The 25,523-nt window shown below is 45.5% G+C and overlaps 1 protein-coding gene across 11 annotated transcripts in view; it reads right to left on the minus strand.

Annotated features, from left to right (window-relative positions):
* CELF4 (CUGBP Elav-like family member 4) overlaps positions 1-25,523 on the minus strand; it is an 862,174-nt gene that overhangs the window by 27,860 nt on the left and 808,791 nt on the right. For all 11 annotated transcript variants that reach the window (XR_004646302.1, XM_034774822.1, XM_034774817.1 and 8 more), the window contains exon 12: positions 6,134-6,300. Coding sequence is in view for 10 of the 11 variants with exons in the window: in XM_034774822.1 (XP_034630713.1) it covers positions 6,173-6,300 (128 nt within the window). In the remaining variant the exon portion in view is untranslated. The remainder of the gene's footprint in view (positions 1-6,133; positions 6,301-25,523) is intronic.

Consider the following 25,523-nt stretch of genomic DNA (forward strand, 5'->3'; position numbering starts at 1 on the left):
GCCGCGCCGCGTTGCCCCCCGCCACCCCAAGATTGGCCGCCCCTTACCAGGTGCCACCCCAAGCACATGCTTGGTTGCCTGGTGCCTGGAGCCGGCCCTGCCGACAGAGCTGCTGCACTAGGGCTGTCTGAATGAGGGAGACTTACAAAAAACCCAAAGCTTGGTGACATATAAAATGTCCCTTAGAAAAAAACAGACAGCAAAATCCTTCTTCACAAGAGGGAGATGCTGTACTTTAAAAACTGCCTGTGAATTAAGTGAGACAGTCCCTGTCCATACAGAAGAGACATGGCAGGTCTGATGGGTTCACCTTGTAGTGTGATGGGTATAATATGGGGGATATCAAGACTTCCTTTCTCACCACCCTTTGTCTGTCTTGTCTATTTAGACTGTAAGCTCTTAGGGGCAGGACTGGTCTCTTACTATGTATTTGTACAGAGCCTAGCACAACTGGGCCCTGATCTCAGTTGGGGTCTCCTGTATTACCAACATCAAGTGATTAAAAATTGCAACTCAGGCCTCAAAAATCATAAGTTTTTTTTCAATGACATATTTTGGGTACTTTTTCTTTGCCTTCGGGTTTCTAAGCCAGTAGGGTACACTCGGCTCAAGTTTCCTAGCTTTTCTCTGCAACTATGAGGGCTAGAAATGTACTTAAAAACAATACAACCCCCCAACACACAAACAAATGAACAATCTCCATCCCCCAAAATGGAGATTCTCACGTAATCACAGGACTCCCGGAGCTGGAGCTTTACCTAATACCAAATATTGTGAGATTTGTGATACAATTATGAGCGATGGAAACCTTGAGATTCAGGCCTCTAGGCAGTGTTGAACTGTTACTATTTCTCTAACTTACTATGGCAGGGTTAGGGCAATGGGAGGTGGGGGTGGGGCTAGTCTGTGTCTGCATGTCCGTGGCTGGATAATATGGAGCAGATATTGCGCTCACTATTAGCAATGTGCCAGCAGTGGCTATGTAGAGTTATATTCTGGCTCATATACTTGTCCCTTAGGTACTGTAATTTGCACCTACAATTTTGCGGTAATCTACAGTACACTGGTGCGCCTAAGAATGGGCACCCATGTGAGTAGCAGATTTTTTTCATTATTTCATGCATTTACTATCTGACAGACACATAAAGTACCTCAGCCTCCCATTCCTAGGGGGAGATTTGTAATAGAATATATTGATTTTGGCCTCAAATGATCCTCTTTTATTTCTTTTGCTTTCTTCCCCCCTGCCTTTTGGTACAATCTTTTGTAATTAGAAAGAAATGAGAGAACAGAAGGCAGCCATTTTGGAAGCGTTCGGCCATATGAATCCTTCTGGATTTTGCTCACTGCAGCTTGTGATTTTATCTGCCACATCACAGCATTTTTTTTTTTTTTTTTAGTGTTTGACAGCTACTTTAGAGCATTAGTGAGGAAAACCAAGGACTTTAAATCAATGTGGCCTAAACCAAATTGGGTCATAAAAGGGAGATTAGATAAAACATGAATCCAGAATGAAAGAGAGGATTTTTTTTTTTTTGGAGGGGAGGGGGAAAAAGAAAAGATTCTTGTGTTATCCTATCAGGCTGGATTTAGCTCACACTTCTGCTGGCAACCCCCTAATTTCGTAAAGGAGTCCAATAAAACAAATGTTTCCCCTAGAAAGGCGCCAATTCAGAAAGGTTCTTAAGCACATGCCTAATTTTAAGCATGTGTAACTGCACTGAAGTCAATGAGCTGACTTGTGTGCTTAAAGCTAGGTGTACAATTAAGTATCTTAATGAACTGAGTCTGAAAAAAACCCGTTACCCAGGCTATTATATAATGTTCTGTCAGTTCAGTGTGTTGTTTACCTCACAGCATCTATCTATCTTTGCCTCCCTGGCTTTTGGTTCCCATCATGGATGTCTTTAGGAACCTTGTTCTTGTAACAGTGCTAGGAACGGATTGACCTCCACTGAGTATGCTTAACTGATGGTATCTCTTATTCCCTCTGTAGCAGAGATGGGCCTAAAATAGGATCTGAATGCCTCTGAATCTCCACGACACCTCCTGGTCTCCATGACACCTCCTGGTCTTCCCCGTTCTAGCTTGCTAAACTACCACCTTCATTTCATTCCAACCCCTCCCCAAGATGCACTTCTTCAATGATCACAAGGGGCCCCATTCTCAGAAAGGCAGTCTTCTTTTCCACCTGTGCCCACCCGCAATTCAACCACAGCTGCATATGAGGCAGACACAGGCGCAAGTCACTCACATCTGCACCTGCTTTCCTTTCTGTTACACTTGCAATTTTACACCTAAATTGTGCCGGCGCAAACGTCTCCTGCTACAAGGGAGCTGGTCCTCAACTCTGTCAACATTTACACCAGGAATGAGGCAATTAGAAAATAATGATTGTTTGTTTATTTAGGAGGCATTCAATGAGGATGAGGTCCCCACTGTGCTGGGCCCCACACACACGCCTATAATTACAGACACTATAGGCAGAGGGTGGAGCAGATTGGATGGCACTGGAATGGGGTTCCTAGGGAGGTGGTGGAATCTCCTTCCTTAGAGGTTTTTAAGGTCAGGCTTGACAAAGCCCTGGCTGGGATGATTTAGTTGGGGATTGGTCCTGCTTTGAGCAGGGGGTGGGACTAGATGACCTCCTGAGGTCCCTTCCTACCCTGGTATTCTATTATTCTAACAGCTGACTCAGTTTTACTGAAAAACCTGAGAGAAGCTCAGTTAAAACCCGGACTGCGTGGGAGGCTAATGTACTCAACAATTAGAATACTCCGTGCAGAACAGTTGCTTCTGCTCCACAGAAGCCAAGGCAGAAAATAAGCTCTGAAGGGCAAGTAGATTTCTGACACCAGCTTGTTTCTCATGACCAGACAATTACTTTTTGTATAATTTGTTAGTAAAAACCACTTGCCCTACCCAGGAGCAGCCCTCTTATAAGAAGTCAGTGAATGCAGCTCAGCCCTCGTGATTAACCTTATCACGACAAACCAGTGTGTACAGCCCCATGCTTAAGAGCCACCCTACAATAACAAACCAGCGTGTACAGCCCAGAGCTCATGATTCACCTATAACAACAAACCAGTGTGTACAATGGCGCTACCCTACAATTCTAAGCCAGTGTGCAGCGCTCAGCATTCAGGGCGAGATTTTCAAACCCCCGTGGAACTTGCACTCCTAAATCTCTTAGATGCAACTGAAAATCTCTTAGGAGCACCGCTGTACTGTGTTCAGAAATTAGCGCGCATGCCTCCAGCACCTGCAATAAGAAGCCAGCATGTGCACAGGATGATGAAGCAAAAAAGCATTTGGCTATGGAAACATATTTCAGTTTCAAGCTTCCAAGAGGCCTTGTCATAAGCAAGGAAAAGAAAATGTATTTTAAAAAGGGTGGAAGAATACTTTGGCAATCATCTTTGTATAACCGTATACAAAGGAGATACTAGGTTACTGAGACGGCATCTTTCTTGAGCCATTATCGCCCTGAGAGATTCAAATGACCTGTGTGAAATTAACATGTTCAACTAATGCATTTATGGAGAGGGAGTTCCTTAATCCACTTCATGTCTTGCTCCAGTGCATTGATTCTAGAGGGAACAGAGTTTTGCCGTGAAGACTAGAATAGGGTACTTTCAGTGATATTCTACATATCAGTTAAAGATGGGAAACTGGCACTAAACACCCTGGAAGGTTGGGGAAGGTCAAATCTGGCCAATTGATGGTTGACCCCTAATTCTGTGATGACCTGAATCAAAATCTTAGATCCCCAAACCCCCAAACGTTGGAAAAGTTTGGATATCCAAAACTAATCTTTGCAGTCCAGGTACATCTCTGGTACTGGTCTTCTAATAGAAACGTACATATAGCTTTAACTATGGAATGGCTGGCTACCCCATCTCCATAATAAACCACTCATCCATATATATTTTCCTAGGAACTGGGAAACCAGCCAATGCATAACATTTTGGGACCAGCGGGAGAGGGGCTGAGTGGAGATACGGACGGTCATCAGGAAGAAGAGCAATATTCACTCACCAGATCAAGGACAATGGTTTCTACCTTACCGTGTGCTGACACACTGTAACTTGCCAAACCATACATCATGTCATGCCCTTTTTGGAAAGGGAGGCCTCTGGCCTTTGAAGATAAGAACTGAACTATCATCAGTGATATCTCAATGCCACCATGCTATGCAGTCGCCATCAGAAATACCGGTGTTCTACCAATGCAGCACCAGGCTGGCTGCTTCTGCACTACCTATCAGCATGCGTTTCATCTTCAATAGCTAAATGGTAGGGCACTATTAGTGTAGTAATGGTATCACTTTGCGTTGGAGAAGAGAACCAGCTGTGGCAGGGACAGAAATGTATAAATTTTCAAAAGCACTTAAGTGACTTGGGATCCTACTTCCCATTTTCAAAAACCACGTAAGACCCAGATCCTCCAGTATTTAGGTGCCTAACTTCCACTGAAATAAATCAATGGGAATTAGGTACTTAAATACCTTTGAGGGTCTTGGTCTTAGAAGCCTACGTCCCACTGAAAATTCTAAGCACCTCTGGGCATAGCTAGACTGTACACCGGGGCATGGTGATACAGGGATAAGAGACCTGCAGCATGGCCACGGTTGACTCGGGTCAGCTGACTCAGGAGCATGGGGATTGGGCTGTGGGGCTAAAAATTGCTGTGCAGACATCTAGGCTCAGGCTGGATCCCAAGCTCTGGGACTCCCCACCCTCACAGAGTCCCAGAGCTTGGTCTCCAGACTGAGCCTGAATGTCTACACAGCAATTTTTAGCCCCACAGCCCAATCCCTATGTCAGCTGACCCGGGCCAGCCGTTTTTTTTTTTTTTATCCCTGTGTAGATGAAACCTAAGCCTGGGTTCTGACTCAGGTTTGAACCCAAGCCCCACATCCATCCACACGCAAATCAGTCTGACTCAGGTCAGCAAGCACTCAGGACCCAAGTCATATAACCCCCACTGAGGGGGTGGTTCAGAACCCAAGTCCTGCTGTGACTTAGGTCCATGCCTGAGTGGACACAGCTCAAGCCAGAAGGTCTGCTTAGGGCAGTGTGGAGGTGTTAACATGGCTGTGAGACCCCGGGTCCAGCAGTTGTAAATCGAAGTTTACAATGCAATGTGGATGACCACGTGCAGGCTTGGAAGAGGACAGTTCACTAGCCTGGGTCCCATAGATCCGTGTTTACAATGCAGTGTAGACATACCCTATACGACTTCTGAAAATAGGACACTTAGGATCTTTTGAAAAGTTTACCCAAAGCCTAGACTCCATTTTGCTGCCAGGGGCAGGCTTAAATTCCACCAAAACAAGTGAGTTGTACTGATCTTTTTGGCACTGTTGTATGTACTTAGAAATTCCCTTAGAGTACCAAGTTTGCTGCCTCCCAACAGCAAACAATTTACTGTCCATGAGGCTAATCTTGAGGTCATTATTCCGTTTTTAACCAAGTCCTCACTCCAGCAAAGCTCCTGTTGGCTTCAGTGGGAGTTTTATCCGAGTAAGGAATTAACAGAAGCTGAGTGAGGACATGAGCATGAATTCCTTTATCCATTTCTCTAGTTTAGCAAGGAAGATATTAGGGGATATTTAGGTGTCAAGGAGACCTATTTACAGGACTTTGTGATGCTGAGATGAAACTGGGTATGAACTATACCATATGAAGAATGAAAAATGCTTTGGAACGTTTGTAACATGGAGCTACTGCTCTATATGCCGGACTGGTCCAACTGCCTGGAATTAAGCTGCAGCCTGGTTCCCACCTCTTAATTACAGGTCTTCTTTGGCCTCAGAATCCTTTCTATGGCTGAGCAGGTGACCGGAACAGCTGCTATCCTCCCTAGTGGTCAGAAAGACTCATCACAGTCACGTGATGCCACCGGGAGGAGACAATTGGCCCGTCCCACATTTAGCCTCTTTCTGCCTCTCTTTCTACCAAAGTGCGCACACAACCAGTTCCTATTTTGTGTGTGTGTGTGTGTGTGGTGTGGCTCTAGCCAGAGATCTAGTGGAAAAGATAGAAGCCAGAGAGTCGCAGAACTAATCTTTAGGGTCCACAACACAGACTCTGTACGACAACAAGTGACGTCCCCTCCCCCGTGCAGTTACCTGTGCTAGTCATGTGTATCCAGCGGTTCCCACAACTCTTCAGTAGGGGCGGTTAGCATCCTTCGGCCTCTTCAGCTGCACCTTCAGCCTCTTCATGCCAATCTGGAAACCATTCATAGCCTGGATGGCAGCCTGGGCACTGGCGGGGTTGTCAAAACTCACAAACCCTGTCAAAACACGAGGCAAGGCAGGGGGTTTAACCAACTGAAGGGGGCTGCAGAACTACATGCAAGACCACTTAGAATGAACATGGGGTGGGGGCGAGGAAAGGCTTGGGGAGGTGGGTGGGAAGGAGGGTGAGGGGAAGATGGTTGCCAATGGGGTGGGTTGTTACAGATCACAGTGTTGGATCCGAAAGCACTTCCAGACATTACACCACACAGCGTCCAGGGTCCTGAGTGTCCCCAGCATTAATGCACGCAGCTCTGAGGCCAGGCCAGCTCTAACTGCGAGTTGGCACTTGTCATGAATCATTTTCAAGGCACTTATTCTGTGTGTCTCTCTCCCACGGCTGGGGTAAATCCGCTTCTACCACCCTTGATGTTTCCCTCTTATCTTCTCTGCAGCGCCTTCTCCTCTCCCCGCTGCATTTATGAATGAGGGAACTTGATCTATCCATAACGACTTGCTTATAATGGCAAATTAAATATGGGGGAAACCCAATGACTTTCCCATGCCAACCTAAGCTGGCTCATATCCTAGAACATCGGCACTAAAAACTTGAACAGTTACCACTTGAAGTGAAGGAGCAGCTCCATTAACTGCTAGCAGTAGCGGACTCTTATTCATACCTTTGAAGGAGGCAAACACCCACACTTCCCTAATGGGGTTACATGCATAGCTCGGGTTATTTTGCCCGGCATCTAGACAGCACTGTGCTTTGCAAGCAGGCATATAGAGCTCGCTGGGGTGGGATCAACCTTAGTGACTGGACATGTAAATGGGGCAATTATAAGAGGCTAAGGGGACCACTTTGGGACCAGATGAGAGAGGGCGGGTCAGTTCCCACCATGTTGATCCGGAGTCCGGGTGGAGATGCAGCTAGCACAAGTCCATGGTGTGCTGGAGCAGCCGGCTTAGTTTGTATACTTGGAACTGAGTCTTATTTATTATTTTGTAATGGCGGAGAGCAGAGCCTGTCAGCGTGGCCTCCCCTCCCAATGGCTGGAGGCCAGTATAACGACACGGATGCTAACGGGATTAGCTACTTCTTGGGGTCCTACTTTAGACCTAGCAATAGAAACCTCTGCTCCTGAAGATTGCTGGGAGTTCTGCCCTCCCTTCCGGGTGGGCATTTAGCTGGTGACTGTAGTGTCCGGAGAAGCATGAGGCCACCGCAACATGCAAGAAACGCCCCCCATGCTCCAGCAGTAAGCATCCTCATGTGATGACCACCTCCCTCAGGTCTGTGCATGGATGCTGTGGAACAACAGCCTGTACTTCAGACAAAACCTTTTAGCCCTCTATGGTCCTCCTCCTACACAGGGCTCTGGCAGCACAAACCATCCCCCGGAATCCAGGGTCTGCTGATAAATAGGGTGAGCAAAGAGGCAGTTTTAGAACCCCCAAAAGCTAAGGGTGAGTCCTTGCGGACAGACACTTGCCTGCCCCTGACAATGGAATGGAACGTGGTTCCCAGCCCTGCACCTCCATGTGCTCAGAGTCCTCATCAGTATCTCATCTCTGATCTAATCCCGGGTTATCAGCAAGTCTCACACGCTACAGGACTGAGTTCTTTCACGAATCACACACAGACGCACACACACAAACCAGTCTTAAACCCGCACCCTCTGCCTTTGGCTGTTAATGCAGCCCTCTGAGAGGCCGGGAAATGAATGAAGTTAAGGGTTACATCAAGGTGAGACGATATCCCAAGTGAGTGTGGTAGTCACATCTTCAAGTGGTAATGCTGGGTCAGCACATGGAAGTAACCTGGGCTCCCTTCCCCTGCACTGAAGTCAATAACCAGGTCTTTGTGGCGTTGTCCTTAGAGCACAGCACAGATGAGAGGGTTCTGGTATTGCAGTGGTGAAGATGGGAGCAAAGACCTTTGCTTGCCCCACATGCTAGGTCTCATTTTCTTGACAGAAAACTGGAGCGCGATGGTAGGTGAAACTCATGAAAGAGTCAATCAGATCCTGGATGTTGTTAGATAACAATTATCCTGCCCCTGGGCTCATGGATCAGCCAATAAGAGGTCTGATAATGTGATGAGCCTAGGTTGTGTTTGATTGGTTGACTGACTTGTCACTCAATAGGGCCCTGATCCTGCTGCCAATGAAGGAGCTAGCAAAGCTCCCATGGACTTCAGTGAAGCAGGAGCAGGCTCTGGGAGCTCCAGTGGGTGTATTTCCCAAGATCCCTAAGTTGAAATTGCTATTCCCCTGGCCCATGTCTTTGAATGCAGCTCTTAATAAGAGCTGTTTCCCCCCCAACTCTCTTCTAGACTCTCAATGCTCTTACTCCAGACAGGAGAAGAACATGCCTCATTCAGAGATGGGCTGGTTTCAGCGGGGTAACTACCAACAGTCATGTGTTGACCTACCTCTGAATGTGGGGTTCCATCCCCCCAGCTGCCTCCCTTGCCAAATCCTGTGTGCCCACGGTTTCCATAGCGCGGGACCCATCTGTCTAGGACTTACATCATGATGTTACAGGGGTGCTAATTAGTGGATGTCGGGTTGGTCACGCCTGAAGGTGGTGCCACAGGTGGGAACTTAAACGCTCAAAGACAAGGACCTCCAGCTGCGTCAGCAAGATGCTCTATTGTGCTGCTTTTCTACAGAGGCAGTGGGATTTGTTTTGCACCAGTACATCTATGCTAGGGCTTTACACTGGGGTGATGACACTGATGTAGTTACTCCACTGACAGTTTCTCTCATCTGGACAAGCTCAAAGACTTATGATGGTGCTACTAAGCCATAGCTTTTACGGGAGACGTCTAAGGGTGACTGTTCTGTGTGACACCACCCGGAATACCAAACTATAACAGGTGGCACTTCCAAAGATGATAGAAAAGGTGGTCACCCACCATGTTGCAGAGAGAGCTTAGGGAAGAAAAGCAGGGAGAGGTACCTGGATGTTCTTTGGTACTGGGTATGTACCCAGGGCCAGGCTTAGTTTCTTTAGAATGTCTTTTTTTCAGACTTCTTTCATCATGGCACGAAAAATGCTCTGCTAGCCAGCAGCTGGTGTGGTATTTCCCAGGAGCGGAGAGCCAGTGTCTCCAGTCTGAAGGTGATCGTTTCGGCCGTGAGTGGCCTGATGTGCTCTGATACACTCAGCTCTACACACCCTGTATTATTTCTGGGGGATGCTTTGCAGGCTGGTAAGGCAGTTACCCGGACTCCAAATAGCAGAGATGCTCTGGTTCAACCTGAAAACTAAGAGGCCACAGTGCTAGGCAATCGATGGTTAGACAGCAGTGACTACAGTATCAAATCCTTTTCTCTTTTCGGGTCAGAGGCCTGCTAGTGGATTAGATAACTTCCACATAAGTGCCATTTTTCTTCTAAGGAGACTTTGCAAGCAGGGTAATGACAATGAGCAACATTTTGCTCTCCGTTATTCAAGGGTGAATCCAGAGTAACTCCACCAACTTCAGCAGATCTACTCCAGTTTTATACTGGCATCACTAAGAGGAGAATTTGGCACAAAAAGACGACAAACATTTTACTGAATGTCTTTAATTCCGGGGTCTTCTGCTATTGACTTTAAAGCACAACTTTAAAGCACCACCCATTCTGGTAACACCCGTTATTTTTAACATCTCCCCTGCATTGTGGTCTCCACTCTTGAAGGACAAAGAAAGAGGGAGAGGTTAAAAAGCTTAAAGCAGTTTCTGTGCATCAGTTAATTAATAATCAGAGAAATATATGTCCCAGTGTGTAGATGGTTGGTAGGAGGACAGGATTTTGTGATAAATCTATTTTATGTTTTTTTCAGGGATTATGTAAAAAGGCTGCTCTAATAAATGATTTACCAAGGTAGTGAAGGATCAAAAAATTTGCTAGGACTGCAGCTCAGGGCGTTTAATCTCCCTTGTTCGGCACTTCTTCTTAGCATATGTGCAACGTGCCTCAAGTGGCACGTGACCAGGATTCATTTGGTCTGCTGGTTGGATCATTAACTCGGCCCAGGCTGGGTACTGACGGGGAGTGCGATGTGAACGCTGAGCCATGCCTCCCTGTTCTGCACTGCACTTCCAAAAAGTTGTCAACTACAAAGTCCATGGCTTCTCCTGACCCACCTCTCCCTCCCTGACTGTGACATGAACAGTGGGCAGCAACAAGGACAGAATAACGGTGACCTGGATTTTCCCAATCCCCCATTTCTTCCCCTGGCTGCTGCTTCAGGCTGCAGAAAGCTGCAACTCTTAGGTGCTCTCAGGGCACAGCATGCCTTTCCCACCACAGAAACATGGTCTTGGATGGGTTGCGTCACCGTGGGGCGCTAAGAAGGTTGCTCCCTGACAGCTCTTCCATTTAAACCACCCCAGATGGGGAGTGGGGAGAATGGGGAAGAGCAGATCACATGTCTACATCAGAGGTGTACTTGAAGGCTGCTTGGCACCCCAAAACACTTCAGCCTTGATCCTGCAAGTCCTTGCAAACTGCTGACAAGCACCAGAGTAGATGGTGGCCATGTGTGGGCATGAGTTAAGCTAAACATTCAGCCCAGTCCTCAGGGATTGTATGGTAAGTCTCAAAGTCTTGTGTGCCCACTGCCTTAGTGGCAGGGTGCAAGGAGAATGGGTGGTGTGAAGAGACACAGCCTCAAGCCTAATCATCAACCTGCAAATGGGCCTCTTGCCTACCTACAGCCACTCCTAGGTTTCACTTCTTCTACTAGTCTGGAATATCATGATGGCCATTGCAGCAGGATCTCTTCAGCATGTGTCCTCTGGGCTTCCTGCTCAGCACAGGCTTGGTGACTGCACAGGGCAGGATCAAGTCCAACATGTATGTTGCCATGCAAACAATGAGACATCACTCAGTTGCTATTAGAGATAGGCCCGAGCCGAAACCAGTCCCATTGCTACAGATCTCAGCAGAGAAGCTGAGGATGGAATGGATACGGAGAGTGACAGAACTCATGCCTACCGATGAACCTTCCAGGACATAGTTGTAACATTGTCAGGGTGACATTTGGGGTGGCGCGGGGGAAGGGGGGTGACACTTGTACTTCTCATTGCTCAAGCTGTGTCTGTTGTGTGGCTAAGAGAGGACTTCAGTCTCCTGGGCTTGGCACTCTTGTCACCCACACTAAATTTGCTTCAATGAGCTGAGTGGGAAAGAAAAATACAGAACATATCCACTCTCTCAGCAGAGCCGATTCCTTCAGCGTGGATAACTTCCACGAGGTTTCTGCAGTTCTTTGTAAGCGTATCGCTCCAGGGATGGCCGCTCCCTTAAACCCTTCACTTTCTCGCACTCTGTAGGCAGGAACTCAAGTGATTTCTGGAGTGTGATTGTGTTACCTTAATATTTCCAACAGAGAGAAACGGGAAGGTAAAATGAGAACCAAAGTTGTGAAGGAAACGTACTGCAAGAGCCCGTGCTACCTTGGCTGAGGAATGGACTGGATTTCTTAGCAGGCCTTTACCATCTTCATTTACTGTTATTCCTGGGCTTGTCATACTGAAGAGCCAGTGACCACTGTTTGTCCTTTCTTCCTTCCAGCGCTGGAAGCATCTTCCATCAGCAGATGCAAGTTCTGCACATACTACCACTGAGCTGGGCACTGCCAAGAATCTAATCCAAGTCTGGGCGGCTTGGGAAATAGCCTGTTGTCCTTAATTTCTTGGTGCTGGGATGGCCTCTGGAGGAAAGCGTAGTCACAACGTACTGTTGGGATGGCGGCCGGAAAGCAGCAGCCCTTAGCTCTTCTCTGTCAGAAGAACATCTTGTGTCTAAGAAATTGTTTATCTCACGGTTAAAAGTGCTTTAAAAACCAAACCATGAATGAGTCACTATAAAAAAAATAGTGAACCCCAATTTAATTTACATCCCTTTGTTTTCTGTGTATCACAACCAAGCATTTTGAAGAACTCTGTGTGCAGAGACAGAGATAGCAGCCTGTAGCCTCAGATCAAAGTGATTTTAGACTGAAAGCACATGGCTGCACTTTGTGCCTGGGGGAAAAAATGTCACCCTCCTGTTCTCCAGCTCCATGTTCTTTCTTTCCCAAGTAGTGTCCCTGTTTCGTCATGGGGTGGCCCATGATCTTGGTGGCACTTCTCTTCACTCCAGTCCCCTGTTGAATATGTTCTGACTTTTCCCATGTGACATGGGGAAGTTTAGGCTTGAAATTAGGCGAAGGTTTCTAACCATCAGAGGGGTGAAATTTTGGAACAGCCTTCCAAGGGAAACAGTGGGGGCGAAGGACCTCTCTGGCTTTAAGATTAAGCTAGAAAAGTTTATGGAGGGAATGGTTTGATTGGAGAACGTGATTTTAGTCAATTAGTCAATAACGTGCCATCGCTGGTAAATAGTATCAATGGTCAATGTTGGTCTGGCTGGAGAATCTTGCCTGCATGCTCGGGGTTCTACTGTTCGCCATATTTGGGGTCGGGAAGGAATTTTCCTCCAGGGTAGATTGGCAGAGGCCCTGGAGGTTTTTCGCCTTCCTCCGCAGCATGGGGCAGGGGTCGCTAGCTGGAGGATTCTCTGCAACTTGAAGTCTTTAAATCACGATCTGGGGACTTCAACAGCTGAGTTAAGGGAAAGTGGGTGGGTCAGCACTTGTGGCCTGCATCATGCGGGAGGTCAGACTAGATGATCATAATGGTCCCTTCTGACCTTAAAGTCTATGAGACACCAGTGACTAACTTGAACTGGCTGAGTCCAGCTAAAGTCAAAAGCTATTTGGGTTGAAATAATGCCCAATATATAGATAATTCATCCCACTCACTTTTCTGACAGCCGTGCCAGAAAACAATGGTTGTTAACTTACTGTAGGTGGTTGTCAGAAGTAAATGGGAACTGGAATCCTTTGTCCTCTTTTGTTCCCTTTCCTTCTTCCTAATAATATGTTTGCTTCACAGGTGAGGAGGTAGCAGCCTCAATGGAAGTGGGAAGCAGCTCTGGTAGTTGAGGAAGGTTTGGGATTGGATATTTAATAACAGTAGCACCTAGATACCCCAACTGAGACCAGAGTCTCACTCTGGGGGATGCTGTACATACCCATAATCATAAACAGTCCCCTGTCCCCAAGGGCTTACAGTCTAAATAGACAAGACAGACGGGAACACAGTGGCAATGTGACTTGCCCAACAGCATACAGCAGGCCAGCGACAGAACCAGGAACACAACCCAGGTCTCCTGACCATGCATCCCATAACCAATCATCTCAAAGCTCCTCTGTCGGTCAATAGAAAATGATCGAGTAACTGCATGCTGTCCACAAAATACAATAGTTTGTTGGAGGGTCCCACGCTAAATTCCTTCCATCAGTGCTACATCGATGGCATCATCTAGATGACTAAAAGCATAGAGCTACCATAGTCAGGACTGTTCAAATAGTGTTCTACATCAATCCTAGATGACCAAACGACCACTCTCTCTGCCACTGAGCAGATGCACATCTATTGTCCTTCTAATGGAATACTCACAGGAAACCCACACTCAGAAACCTTCCAGCTTCAACTCACACAGCTGAATCATGAGGTCCAACTGTTGTATTTTTCATCAGCACAGAATGACTACCACAGTCCAGACAAGTACTTTTGTTTAGAAAAAAACCCAGATAGTCACATAATTTATTGTTTTGATTTTTGCGGTTCTTCCCTTTTGCTTCTTCCTTCCTTTCTCCCTTGTGTTTGTTGTCTTCTTGTTCTACATCTGACCAGACTGTAACCTCTTTACAGTGGCGCAAATTTCAGAAGTGGCGAGTGATTTTGGGTGCTCAACTTAAGACACCTGACAGGCACCTGATTTTCACAAAGATGCTGAGCCATTGAAAAATCAGGCCACTTTTTCGTCTCTTAAGCTGGGCCTGCAGCAAAATGCGGCAATGAAAATCACTAGTCACTTTTGAAAAATTAGGCCTGTGTATTTATTTAGGGTCTATCGTGTACCATCCGAAAGGTATGGCTGAATGTTATTTATTGATAATTAATTAAGAATAATAAGGAAAGCTATAGATAGGCTGCCATTCCATGTGTCTAGATTTGCTCTGAGAAAATAACAGGTCAAGGAAACTAGATGTAAAAAATAAGGGAGGGTTAAGGACAGTGCGTGGCTACTGGCTATTGCGTACCTTTCCCTGACCTGGGTGGAGGGTGGATTGAGCCAGCTGCACAACAACTTTTAAAACTGCAGGCAAAAATGTGCATGCAATTGGGTGCTTTATTTGCACGTGCAATTAACACTACGGAATGCATGATTTGTGTATATTGCACACACAAGTGACCTATTGGACACATAACTGCCCATTTACATGGGCAACTGCCTGACTTGTCCACATTGTGGTGGTAATTGCACATGAAAATTAGGGGCTCACTTTTAAAAACACAATAACCAATGTCATGCTGACCGTGCCAGTGTTAACTACAGCCAGCTCCCCATCACTCAGCGAAGGGGAGACCCAGAGAAGCATATCTCCTGCACTGTCGGGGCTGGGACAGGTAGCAGGACAGATGTATTACCCTACCTATCTTAAGTCCTTATATGGCCCCCATTACTCTAGTATCTGAGAACCTCACGATTGTCATTGTATTATCCGCACAGCACCCCCGTGAAGGAGGAAAGTGCGATTAGCCTCATGTTACGTATGAGGGTACAGAGAGCAACTAAGTGACTTGCCCAAGGTCATAAAGGAAGTCTGTGGCAAAGCAGGGAAATGAACCAGGGTAATACTCCAACCACTGGACCATCCTTCCATCACTGGCCCTCTGCTGCATCTCTGCAAGTCCACCTGGATTTCAGGAGATCCATGGGTTTAGGGGGATAAACCCTTCCCGTTCCCCAGGGGCAGAGCACATCAATCTTTGCCTGCTCACAGAATCATTAGGTGGGCTCTCCCTGCAGTACAAACTCAGGGAGTTCCCAGTGCCCTGCATCAGAAAACCCTGCTTAGGGGACAATGTGTCCTGAGTGAAGATATACTGCTCCTAACACTCTGACAGCTCTTTACAAAAAGTAAATAATAATGAAGACTAATAACATGCAATTGTCTGGCTGCTGGCCCACCTACTGGGGAAAAAGTGCATCGCTTTGCCCTTGGTGTGTCTCAGAACGTGCCTTACTTTGATTGCTAAAGCCACCAAATTGTGAGGCACCAAAGTGGGAAGAATTATCTCAGCCCTTTTCATGTCTCATCTCTTCTATTTACTGGTGCCCCTTAATTTCTCTCTGCCCTCATTTATTGGTCCTATCGATGAATGGAGGTTTTCATTTAATTATTCTGCAAGGTCTTTACCCGGCCATGTTCCTTAAACCATGCGCTAGTTGCCGTCTTGCAATTTTTTAGCACTGTAAAGAATTTCAGGATACACTTTGTTTGAAAGTAGCTCTATAATGTACATGTGTATTTGAAGGTATTGTATTATAATGTGATTTATGGCTACTGAAATCCTCAGTAATGGAGTATGTCTGAAGACCAAGGACATCATTTCGGCTATTTTCCAGTGTCTAATGGAGTTGGATGACTTTTGGAATATTTAACCTTGTGCTGGAGTTTTACCATCTCTTGGTGCAATAGATATATAGATAAGAAATATTTCTGCTCTGGATTTGGGAAGAAGCAGGATGATGTATTCATATCTTAAAGTGATAATGAAATACATCTCTATTCCATCAGTTACTAGGGAGGATGTACAGCAATAATTAAACATGTTTAAATCTGCAGGACCAGAGAATTTTCATCCAAGAATATTAAAAGAAGTGGCCAAGGAGTTCTCTGAACCATTAACTTTGATTTTTAACAAATCTTGGTACACTGGGGAAGTTTCAGAGGACTGAGAAAAAGCTAATGTTGTGCCAAGATTTAAAAAGTATAACAGGACAACGTAGGAAACTAAAGGCTGGTTAGCTGGACACTGATATGGGGCACTATTATGTAAAGGCTGATATGGAATGCAGTCAGTAAAGAATGAAAAGATAATAGCATAATTAATGCCAATCAACACAGTTTTATGGAAAACAGGTCTTCTCAAACAAACTATTTTTTTCATGAGATCATAAGTCCGGTTGATAAAGGTAACTGTATTGACATAATACACGTAGACTTCTGTAAGGCATTAGTCCCACATGACATTCTGATAAAAAATAGCACTATAGAAAGTCAATGCCGCCTATATTAAAGAGACAACTAACGGGGAATGTTAGAGGGCTTTCCCTTTACTCTCTCCCCTAGGTCTTGTCACGCAGACAGAGAGCAAAAGACCAGAAGTCCGAAGTGCAGGCAATGCGATGTTTATTGGGGTTTAGTTCCAAGCAAACATATTCTGAAGCCCTTCACACCAGTCGGGCTTATCTTTATACGCCGATAGAGTTTTCCCCTTCCCTTCTCCCAACTACAGTTCTATACGCCAATAGAACCCTCTAGCTCCACACACCGATGGAGCTCCCTCTTCCCAGTGTTCTGTTCCCAGCGCTGATGCCGCAGAGCATTTACCCTTGTCCACCTTCCCAGCTCTGCTCCTGCAGAGCCTTGCCTGTGTCCCTGTTCTTCATTCCCCTATTCCCAGTCCCCCATTATCATTCCTCTTCCCACTCCCATTCCTCCTCATTAACAGCCCCAAATATACTTGCAATGCACGCCCCTAGTCACACCCCTTATAACTTATGGTCATGTTCCATTCTGGAGGCTCGTGAGTTGGGGTCTTCATCCCACCTCTTTTGTACCCCATGGGAGGGTTATGGAGTGAGGTTGTGCTCTGGTCAGGGGCAGGCATTTCTCTGGTCTTTTAGTGTTTTACCTCCCCCCTCAATCCCTCCCCCCACCTTGCCCCTCCCAATTGGTTGCCTGACCTTCCTTTCAGATAAGGAGTTGAGGCAGTCGTCAAGTGTGTGCTCATATATTACATTCCCACCATGCCAGTAACACTTTAACTGCTCTATCCCATATCTCTTCCCATTGTACGGAAAGCCCCATCTGGTTGTGGGAAATGCAACACACAGTGTCTTTGTTCATTGTTATTCACACATATTAGTATAAGACATGGGTAGGCAACCTGTGGCACGTGTGCCAAAGGCGGCACGTGAGCTGATTTTCAGTGGCACTCACACTGCCCGGGTCCTGGACACCAGTCCAGGGGCCTCTGCATTTTAATTTAATTTTAAATGAATCTTTTTAAACATTTTAAAAACATTATTTACTTTACATACAACAATAGTTTAGTTATATATTATAGACTTATAGAAAGAGACCTTCTAAAAACATTAAAATATATTACTGGAACACGAAACCTTAAATTAGAGTGAATAAATGAAGACTCGGCACACCAATTCTGAAAGGTTGCTGACCCCTGGTATAAGATATAAAAGTATCAAAAAGTCAAACCCAAAATTCTATTGCAGGTTGACAAACAATCCTATATGCTAACAGGGCATATGATAGAGGTCTATAAAGCCACGAATGGTGTGGAGAAAGTGAATAGGGAAGCATTATTTACCCCTTCACATAACACAAGAACCAGGAGTCACCCAATTAAATTAACAGGCAGTAGATTTAAAACAAACATAAGGAAGTACTTCCTTACACAACGCAGAGTCAACCTGCAGAACTCATTGCCATGGGATGTTGTGAAGGCCAAAAGTGTTAACAGGGTGAATGAAAGAACTAGATAAGTTCCTGGAGGATAGGTCCATCAATGGCTATTGGCCAAGATAGTCAGGGACAAAACCCATGTTCTGGGTGTCCTTAAACTTCTGACTGCCGGAAGCTGGTATTGGACGACAGGGGATAGATCACTTAATAATTACCATGTTCTGTTCTTCCCTCTGAAGCATCTGGCACCAGCCACTGCTGAAAGACAGGATACTGAACTAGATGGACACTTGATCTGACCTAGTATGGCCATTCTTATGTTCTTCTTATTAAAACCCAGTTAACCGAGAGACCACAAAAAGTAATTGTAAATGAGGAATTGCCATCCAATAAAGGTGTTTGTAGTAGGGTCCTGAAAGGATCTATTCTAGGCCCAATCCTACTCAATACCTTTATCGATGATCTGGAAAAAATATAAAATCAATGCTGGTAAAATTTGCAGATGACAAAAATTGGTGGAGCGGTAAATAATGATGGGGACAGGTGAGCTATAAAGGCCAATCTGGATTGCTTGGTAAGGTATGTGCCATTTGAACAATATGCATTTGAACACAGCCAAATTCAAGGTCATACATCTAGGAACAAAGAGTATCGGTCACATTTATAAAGTGAGGGACCGTATCCAGGAAAGCAGTGACTCTGAAAAAGACTTAAGATGCACAATCTATTTATTTTATCCAAGGAAAGGTTATGTGGGACTTGCCCACAGTCTACAAGCACCTACATGGGGAAGAGATTTCTAATAGTGGAAGCCTACTCCAATGCTTGGAGGCTGAATTTAGACAAATTTGGACTACAAATGAGGCACAATTTCATAAGCGTGAGGGTAATTATCCATTGGAACAACTTATCTCGGGATGTGGTGGCATCTCCATCACTTGAAGTCTTTGTCTTTCTAAAAGACATGCTATGGCTCAAACAGAGGTTATGGGACGGATATAGAAAATATTGATTTTTTTGGCCTATTGAGTTCTTTTGTCAGACTCGATGATCAAAATGGTCCCTTTTGCCCTACACTCAGTCTATCTGCCTGTCTATCATTCATTCAGATACAGCACATGGTCACGGAGGTATCTAGCGTAATAGCTCTTGGCTATTGATATGGCATAAGTTGGCGTAGTATTCATGGTGTCACTGACAACTGATGTCAGTGCCTCAGAACAGAAGGTCCTAACATGTGGGCTGGGGACCACTCTGGCTTGTCACATGATAACAGCTCTTCATTTAGTTGAAGCTGAGACAGATAGGAAGGGGAGACTGAATGAAGAGTAAAAATAGACAGTGTGATTAACTTTCTTCAAAAGGTCAAAATGCTTAGTGCACAAGGGGGCGGCTAAAATTGGATGAAGATCTTCCTAATGTCACTTTCCCATGTCTGCAATTGCTCTGGTTGCCACATGGACACAGTGTGATCACAAAATAGAGGGGAAGTGGTCCGTGCAGAGTAGATGTTCACCAGACACTCTCTCTAAGAAGTGGTCCTGTTAGGAAGAAGTTGGAGAACCCTGCTTGTGGCAGATGACCTGAATTTTGATGGTACAAGTGAGGAGGAATTTTTCCTCCTACAGCATCTTATTCTTCTCTTTCAGGACAAACTCTGCTATGTTGGAACTGACAGCTTGGCAAGTAGGAGAAGCCATTCAGACTCATGTTCAAGTCTTGAGGTTTGGATTCAACACTGGAACAGAACCTGAACATTCACTAAATTTGGGCATGTTCAGATTACAGAGCAAGCCCTCAGCTGTGAAGTTTGGATACAGGGTTCTTGGTCAGGATCATCATCTTGAATATAACAAGAAACAGAAGAACTAGAAATCTGATATGGAGGATTATAACGAAGACGTCTCATCCTAGTTGTGGTGTTCAGATTACCAACGTCCCCCCTACCCATGACTAATATGCATGTTTGCATTGAACATGGAGCATCACATGGTTCAGCATGCCCAAGATAGCTGATGTCTTATGCCCTTCTCTGAGAAAACTCACCAATCAGGAATCATTTATGCTCACAAGAGAGGAGGTTGGTGGTTCCTGTGGAGGTCCAAGTCTATACTCGTATCAGTCTATACTAAGATCAACAGAGGGAGCTGGACTTCCCATCTGAAAGCATGCCTCTTCTGCGGGTCTTTTCACGAGCTGTGGCTAGCGCTTGAGGCTGTGATTCAACAAACTGCTCAAAATGTGCGTGAATCCACCCTTATTCAGCAAAGCATTTTGGCACAAGGCTAACTTTAATGTGAATGGGATGTAAGCACATGCTTAAAATGAAGGCTGTGCATAAGGGCTTTGCCGAATCCATGGCGGAGTTTGCTTTGTAGGAGTAGCGTAATATTATCAAGATGCCAATAGCTGCTGTAACTCCCACCACCTGTCTTCATCCTCCTGATCAAACTCCTAGCTTCACCTTCATCTATGCCACTGTTAATTTCTCATCAGTGCTACTGGATTTCTGGATAATTGGAGAAGAGTCTAAATAAGATCATCATCATTTCCATGTCCAAACAGATCAATAGGCCATTTATAGTGTCTCTGTCAATGGCCAGTGCTGGACCCAGTGCACCAAATCACAGTAATGGTGCACCCAAATCATAATAATGGTGCACCCAAAAGTGCAATAAGATACCAAGGGGTGGGGGCATTGCTTCCTGATTAATAAATAAAATGAATTAATAAACAACAGCAAGAAAACATGAACTAAGGATGCAGTAAGGCCTAGGTTAAAAAATGGTGTCTAGTTTTCACTGGCTCCTTAATGCTCCAGAAAAACTCTTAAATAATTTGTGGGCATTAAAAAGCCAGTGAAAAATAAACAAATTCCCATCATACTGCTACACTAGATGCTGATCACTGGCTATCTGAAAGCTCCCCATTGTTATCCTATTGCCTTGTGCTTCATTACTGCCAGGTTGAGGCAGCTCTTAATAAATGGATTAAAAGACTCGAAGCTGCTTGTGGGGGGTAGTCTAAAAGTTTCTGCTCAGAAGCTAGAAATATTGATTAATAGCTTTCGGTGAAACTTTCCAGCCCAATAAATAATTCTACATGTAGGTCACTGTGTGAAACACAGCAATTAATGCTAACAGTGTAATTGATGAGAAAAAAAATCCCTGTAACATGTAATGAACCATTAAAAAATTAAAAATGATCTTGGTTTTGGGATCAAGAGGTTCTCTATGGGCACTGAACTTCATTTAGTACCAATGGGAAAGATGGGAAGAGGGGAACAAACAGAACCCCAAATGGAAAAGTCCCCAAATAATCCACACCGACCCCTGATCCAACCTTCTGTAGTTAGATTCCATCCTTTTAGTGCTGATTGATACCCCCTCTGCGCTCAAAGAGCTGCAATGGACAGAAAGATGATCTGTTTACTTCTTCCATAGTGAACATCAACTGAAGCTTAACTTCTCTTATGTCATAACATAGCTGCGGATACACATACATGGATCAGACAATCATGTGCTGTCCACAAATGTCTCCTGTGTGATAAAGCCTGAATACCAGCGGTGTCCGTGCTCCCAGGACCTGCCCAAAAGCCCATTGCAGTCAATGGGCATCTATCCGTTGCAGTGGGCTTTGGGTCAGGTCATCGGTGACAGACTGGGAATATGTTCGTTTGTTGTGCCTTTTAAACATAAATATTTTCTTAGACCCAGAGCCAAGGACAGTGGGAACACCACTGGGCAAAGAAACGTATAGGATGCTCCCTTTGCTCAAAATGTTGATACTTAGTACCCGGGGAATGTACTGTGTCTATTGGTAGTATAGCATAGAGATTCTGATCCAAGGGGACAGGATGGAGATGACCTTGTAGGGGGATTCCATAAGAGGCACCGAAAGTCACCTAATGCTCTCTGGAATTGGGTGACAGAATGGTATATGGGGTTCTAGGGAACTTCATCCACAACATGACTAATAATTATCACCTATGTAAATACACCCGTACATGATCTGATTAGTCAAATCAGGATCACTTGACCAAAACCTAGATTAGTCCTATTGACCCAGAGTTAGTCAGTTGTGGCAGCTATTGACTGGCGAGCAGGTGATAGAAACAGGGTCCTCTTTCCTCTCATCTTTTGTAATGATAAACACACCTGGGCTAAGGTTCTAAGGGCCAGATCCTCAGTTGATGCAAGACAGTATAGTTTTATTGTCTTCAGTAGTGCTAGGCCAATTTACACCCGTTGAGGATCTCGCCCTAACTGTATATGGAGAAATACTTGCCAGAAGGCAATAATGCCTTTAACTCAAGGCTATAGCCACTAGTCACAATTGTGAGGTAACAGCCTTCCACGAAAACACTCACATTCCGAGAACAAGGCTGCAGCAAAATACTTTGTTTTTGCAAGTTTAAAAAAAAAATCTGTCAGCCATTTCTTTAAGAATCTCTAGCGCCTCCATAACTTGGAGCAGGGACTTGACATTTGTTGGGAGGGGGGCTTGTGTGTCAGGGATGTGCCTTGGGTTGTCCCTGTGAAAATCTGCCCAAATTTGGTCAAGCCTTTGAATAATCTGAGTTTGCACATGCTCAGTGGAGATGTGAATTTAACAGCTGAAATCTCCAAAGATTCCATCCTCACTGGGCATGATCCATTCCCTCACAGCTGCTACTGCTGACCACTAGTCTCACCATTCCTCTGTTATCAGCAAATATCCATGATACCCACTGGCAAAGTTTGTGTCTTAGATCCCTCTAGTGCTGGTTTACATAAGAACATAAGAACGGCCGTACCGGGTCAGACCAAAGGTCCATCTAGCCCAGTATCCTGTCTACCGACAGTGACCAATGCCAGATGCCCCAGAGGGAGTGAACCTAACAGGTAATGATCAAGTGATCTCTCTCCTGCCATCCATCTCCACCCTCTGACAAACAGAGGCTAGGGACACCATTCCTTACCCATCCCGGCTATTAGCCATTAATGGACTTAACCACCATGAATTTATCCAGTTCTCTTTTAAACGCTGTTATAGTCCTAGCCTTCACAACCTCCTCAGGCAAGGAGTTCCACAAGTTGACTGTGCGCTGTGTGAAGAAGAACTTCCTTTTATTTGTTTTAAACCTGCTGCCCATTAATTTCATTTGGTGACCCCTAGTTCTTGTATTATGGGAATAAGTAAATAACTTTTCCTTATTCACTTTCTCCACACCACTCATGATTTTATAGACCTCTATCATATCTCCCCTTAGTCTCCTTTTTTCCAAGCTGAAAAGTCCTAGCCTCTTTAATCGTTCCTCATATGGGCCCGTTCCAAACCCCTAATCATTTTAGTTGCCTTCTCTGAACCTTTTCTAGGGCCAGTATATCTTTTCTGAGATGAGGAGACCACATCTGTATGCAGTATTCAAGATGTGGGCGTACCATCAGTTTATATAAGGGCAATAATATATTCTCCGTCTTATTCTCTATCCCCTTTTAATGATTCCTAACATCCTGTTTGCTTTTTTGACTGCCTCTGCACACTGCATGGACGTCTTCAGAGAACTGTCCACGATGACTCCAAGATCTTTTTCCTGATTCGTTGTAGCTAAATTAGCCCCCATCATATTGTATGTATAGTTGAGGTTATTTTTTCCAGTGTGCATGACTTTACATTTATCCACATTACATTTCATTTGCCATTTTGTTGCCCAATCACTTAGTTTTGTGAGATCTTTTTGAAGTTCTTCACAGTCTGCTTTGGTTTTAACTATCTTGAGCAGGTTAGTATCGTCTGCAAACTTTGCCACCTCACTTTGTATCCCTTTCTCCAGATCGTTTATGAATAAATTGAATAGGATTGGTCCTAGGACTGACCCTTGGGGAACACCACTAGTTACCCCTCTCCATTCTGATGTAAGCAGAGTCAGGATGAGCTCTACCCTGACATCTGGTAGTGAATTATGGTGAGTGTGGAAAAGAACTCCAGGGGCTGATCTGGTTTGCATATGCACACCCACTCGCCTGGCATGAAACAACAGCAACTCAAAGTGGTTACTTTGGCTGGTGTGGGATCCCCAGTTTCTCTGTTATTCGGGCAGGAAGAATAAAGTTTTGTTACCTGATTCTGTGAATCAAGGCCAGTGGAACTGTTGTATGACAGAAGGACTGAGTGAGTCCTTCACCATTACCTAAGTAGCACTTGCTTGACAAGGGGCATGGGTTACAAAACCCAGTGAATGGAGAGAGGATGTGAATAGGTATTTATATCTGATGGTATGGGCCCTCTTTGAGGGTTTGAAACACCAATTGCACTACTTCCTCTCTCCACTGTTGAATGTCAGAGCTAACTTTGATTCCATTAGGAGTCTATTTACAGGCTGCTGAGCTGAATTCACTTTGGGCCAATGGTGCACTAGCACCACTGTGAGTTGAAATTGCTAAGAGCTGAAATCACAAAAGAGCTAAAGTTATTAAGAGCTGAGATCACTGAGACTGTGTTAACTAGTGGGGGAGCCTGAAGCTATATTGCTAAGCGGCTGGCGGAGCCGCTAGCAGAGTGGAGCCTCATGGGACGGTTGGAGCTGAGCGACTCACAGGTCGGTGAGCAGGGCGGAGCGGCTGGAGAAGCAGCGAGCAGAGCAGAGCCTTCTGGGAGTGGCCCAAGGAACGGCTGAAGTGGAGCTGAGCGGCTCACAGGTTGGTGAGCAGAGCGGAGCAGCTGCCAGAGCAGTTCATGGACGGCGGGAGCGGCTCACGGGACAGCTGGTGGAGTGGAGTGGAGTGGCTCGTGGAGAAGGCTGCGGCGGAACCCCACGGAGAGGCAGCCGGTCGGCCTCGGATCACATAAGGTGCCCCTTAACACCCTGCGTGCCTCCCCCCACCCCGGCTTGAACTCTGGGGCTGCACTGACCAGGGACAGAGACTTTGGGGGGTTGTTGGACTTTTGGGACTTTGGTGATCCTTGGGTTGCTGGACCCAAGAGACTTTGGGGGGGGGTGTTGGACTTTTGGGACTTTGGCGATCCTTGTGTTGCTGGACCCAAGAGACTTTGGGGTTGTTGGACTTTTGGGACTTTGGTGATTCTTGGGTTGCTGGTTTCAGGAACCAAAGGGAAAGGACACAGCCCAATTTGCTGGGGTGGGTTTTTTTGCTCATGAAGCCTGTTTGTGGTGTTTTTCCAATTTAATGCTGATGTTGTTTACCTCATGTTATTAAACATTTTCTGTTACACTCAGACTCCGTGCTTGCGAGAGGGGAAGTATTGCCTCTTAGAGGCGCCCAGGGGGTGGTATGTAATTGTCCCAGGTCACTGGGTGGGGACTCGAGCCGGTTTTGCATTGTGTTATTGAAACGGAACCCCTAGATACAGAACCCAGCCCTTGTTGCTGCCAACTTAGATGGGCAGAAGGGTTACACTGAGAATTTACCATTTATTCCTACTCATGGAGAATGACATCCTACAGTGACTTTGTTAGCTTAAGTAGCAGAGATCTATGTGGAGAACCTAAAGGTTCCAACGCTGCTTATGTACCAAGTGGGTGTTGTAACAGCGTTGCCACCCACCTCTCCCTGGCATCCTCTTTCTCTGGCCAATATGCCAGCAGTCACAGCCTTTTCAGGGGACAGCCCCATTTGGTCGGCTGGGTATGAGCCTGCTTTTGGATTTAGTTCTTTCAATGGAGCGCCGCCCCGGC

This window comes from Trachemys scripta, chromosome 6 (genome assembly GCF_013100865.1).
Source record: "Trachemys scripta elegans isolate TJP31775 chromosome 6, CAS_Tse_1.0, whole genome shotgun sequence".
NCBI classification, from domain to species: Eukaryota; Metazoa; Chordata; order Testudines; family Emydidae; genus Trachemys; species Trachemys scripta.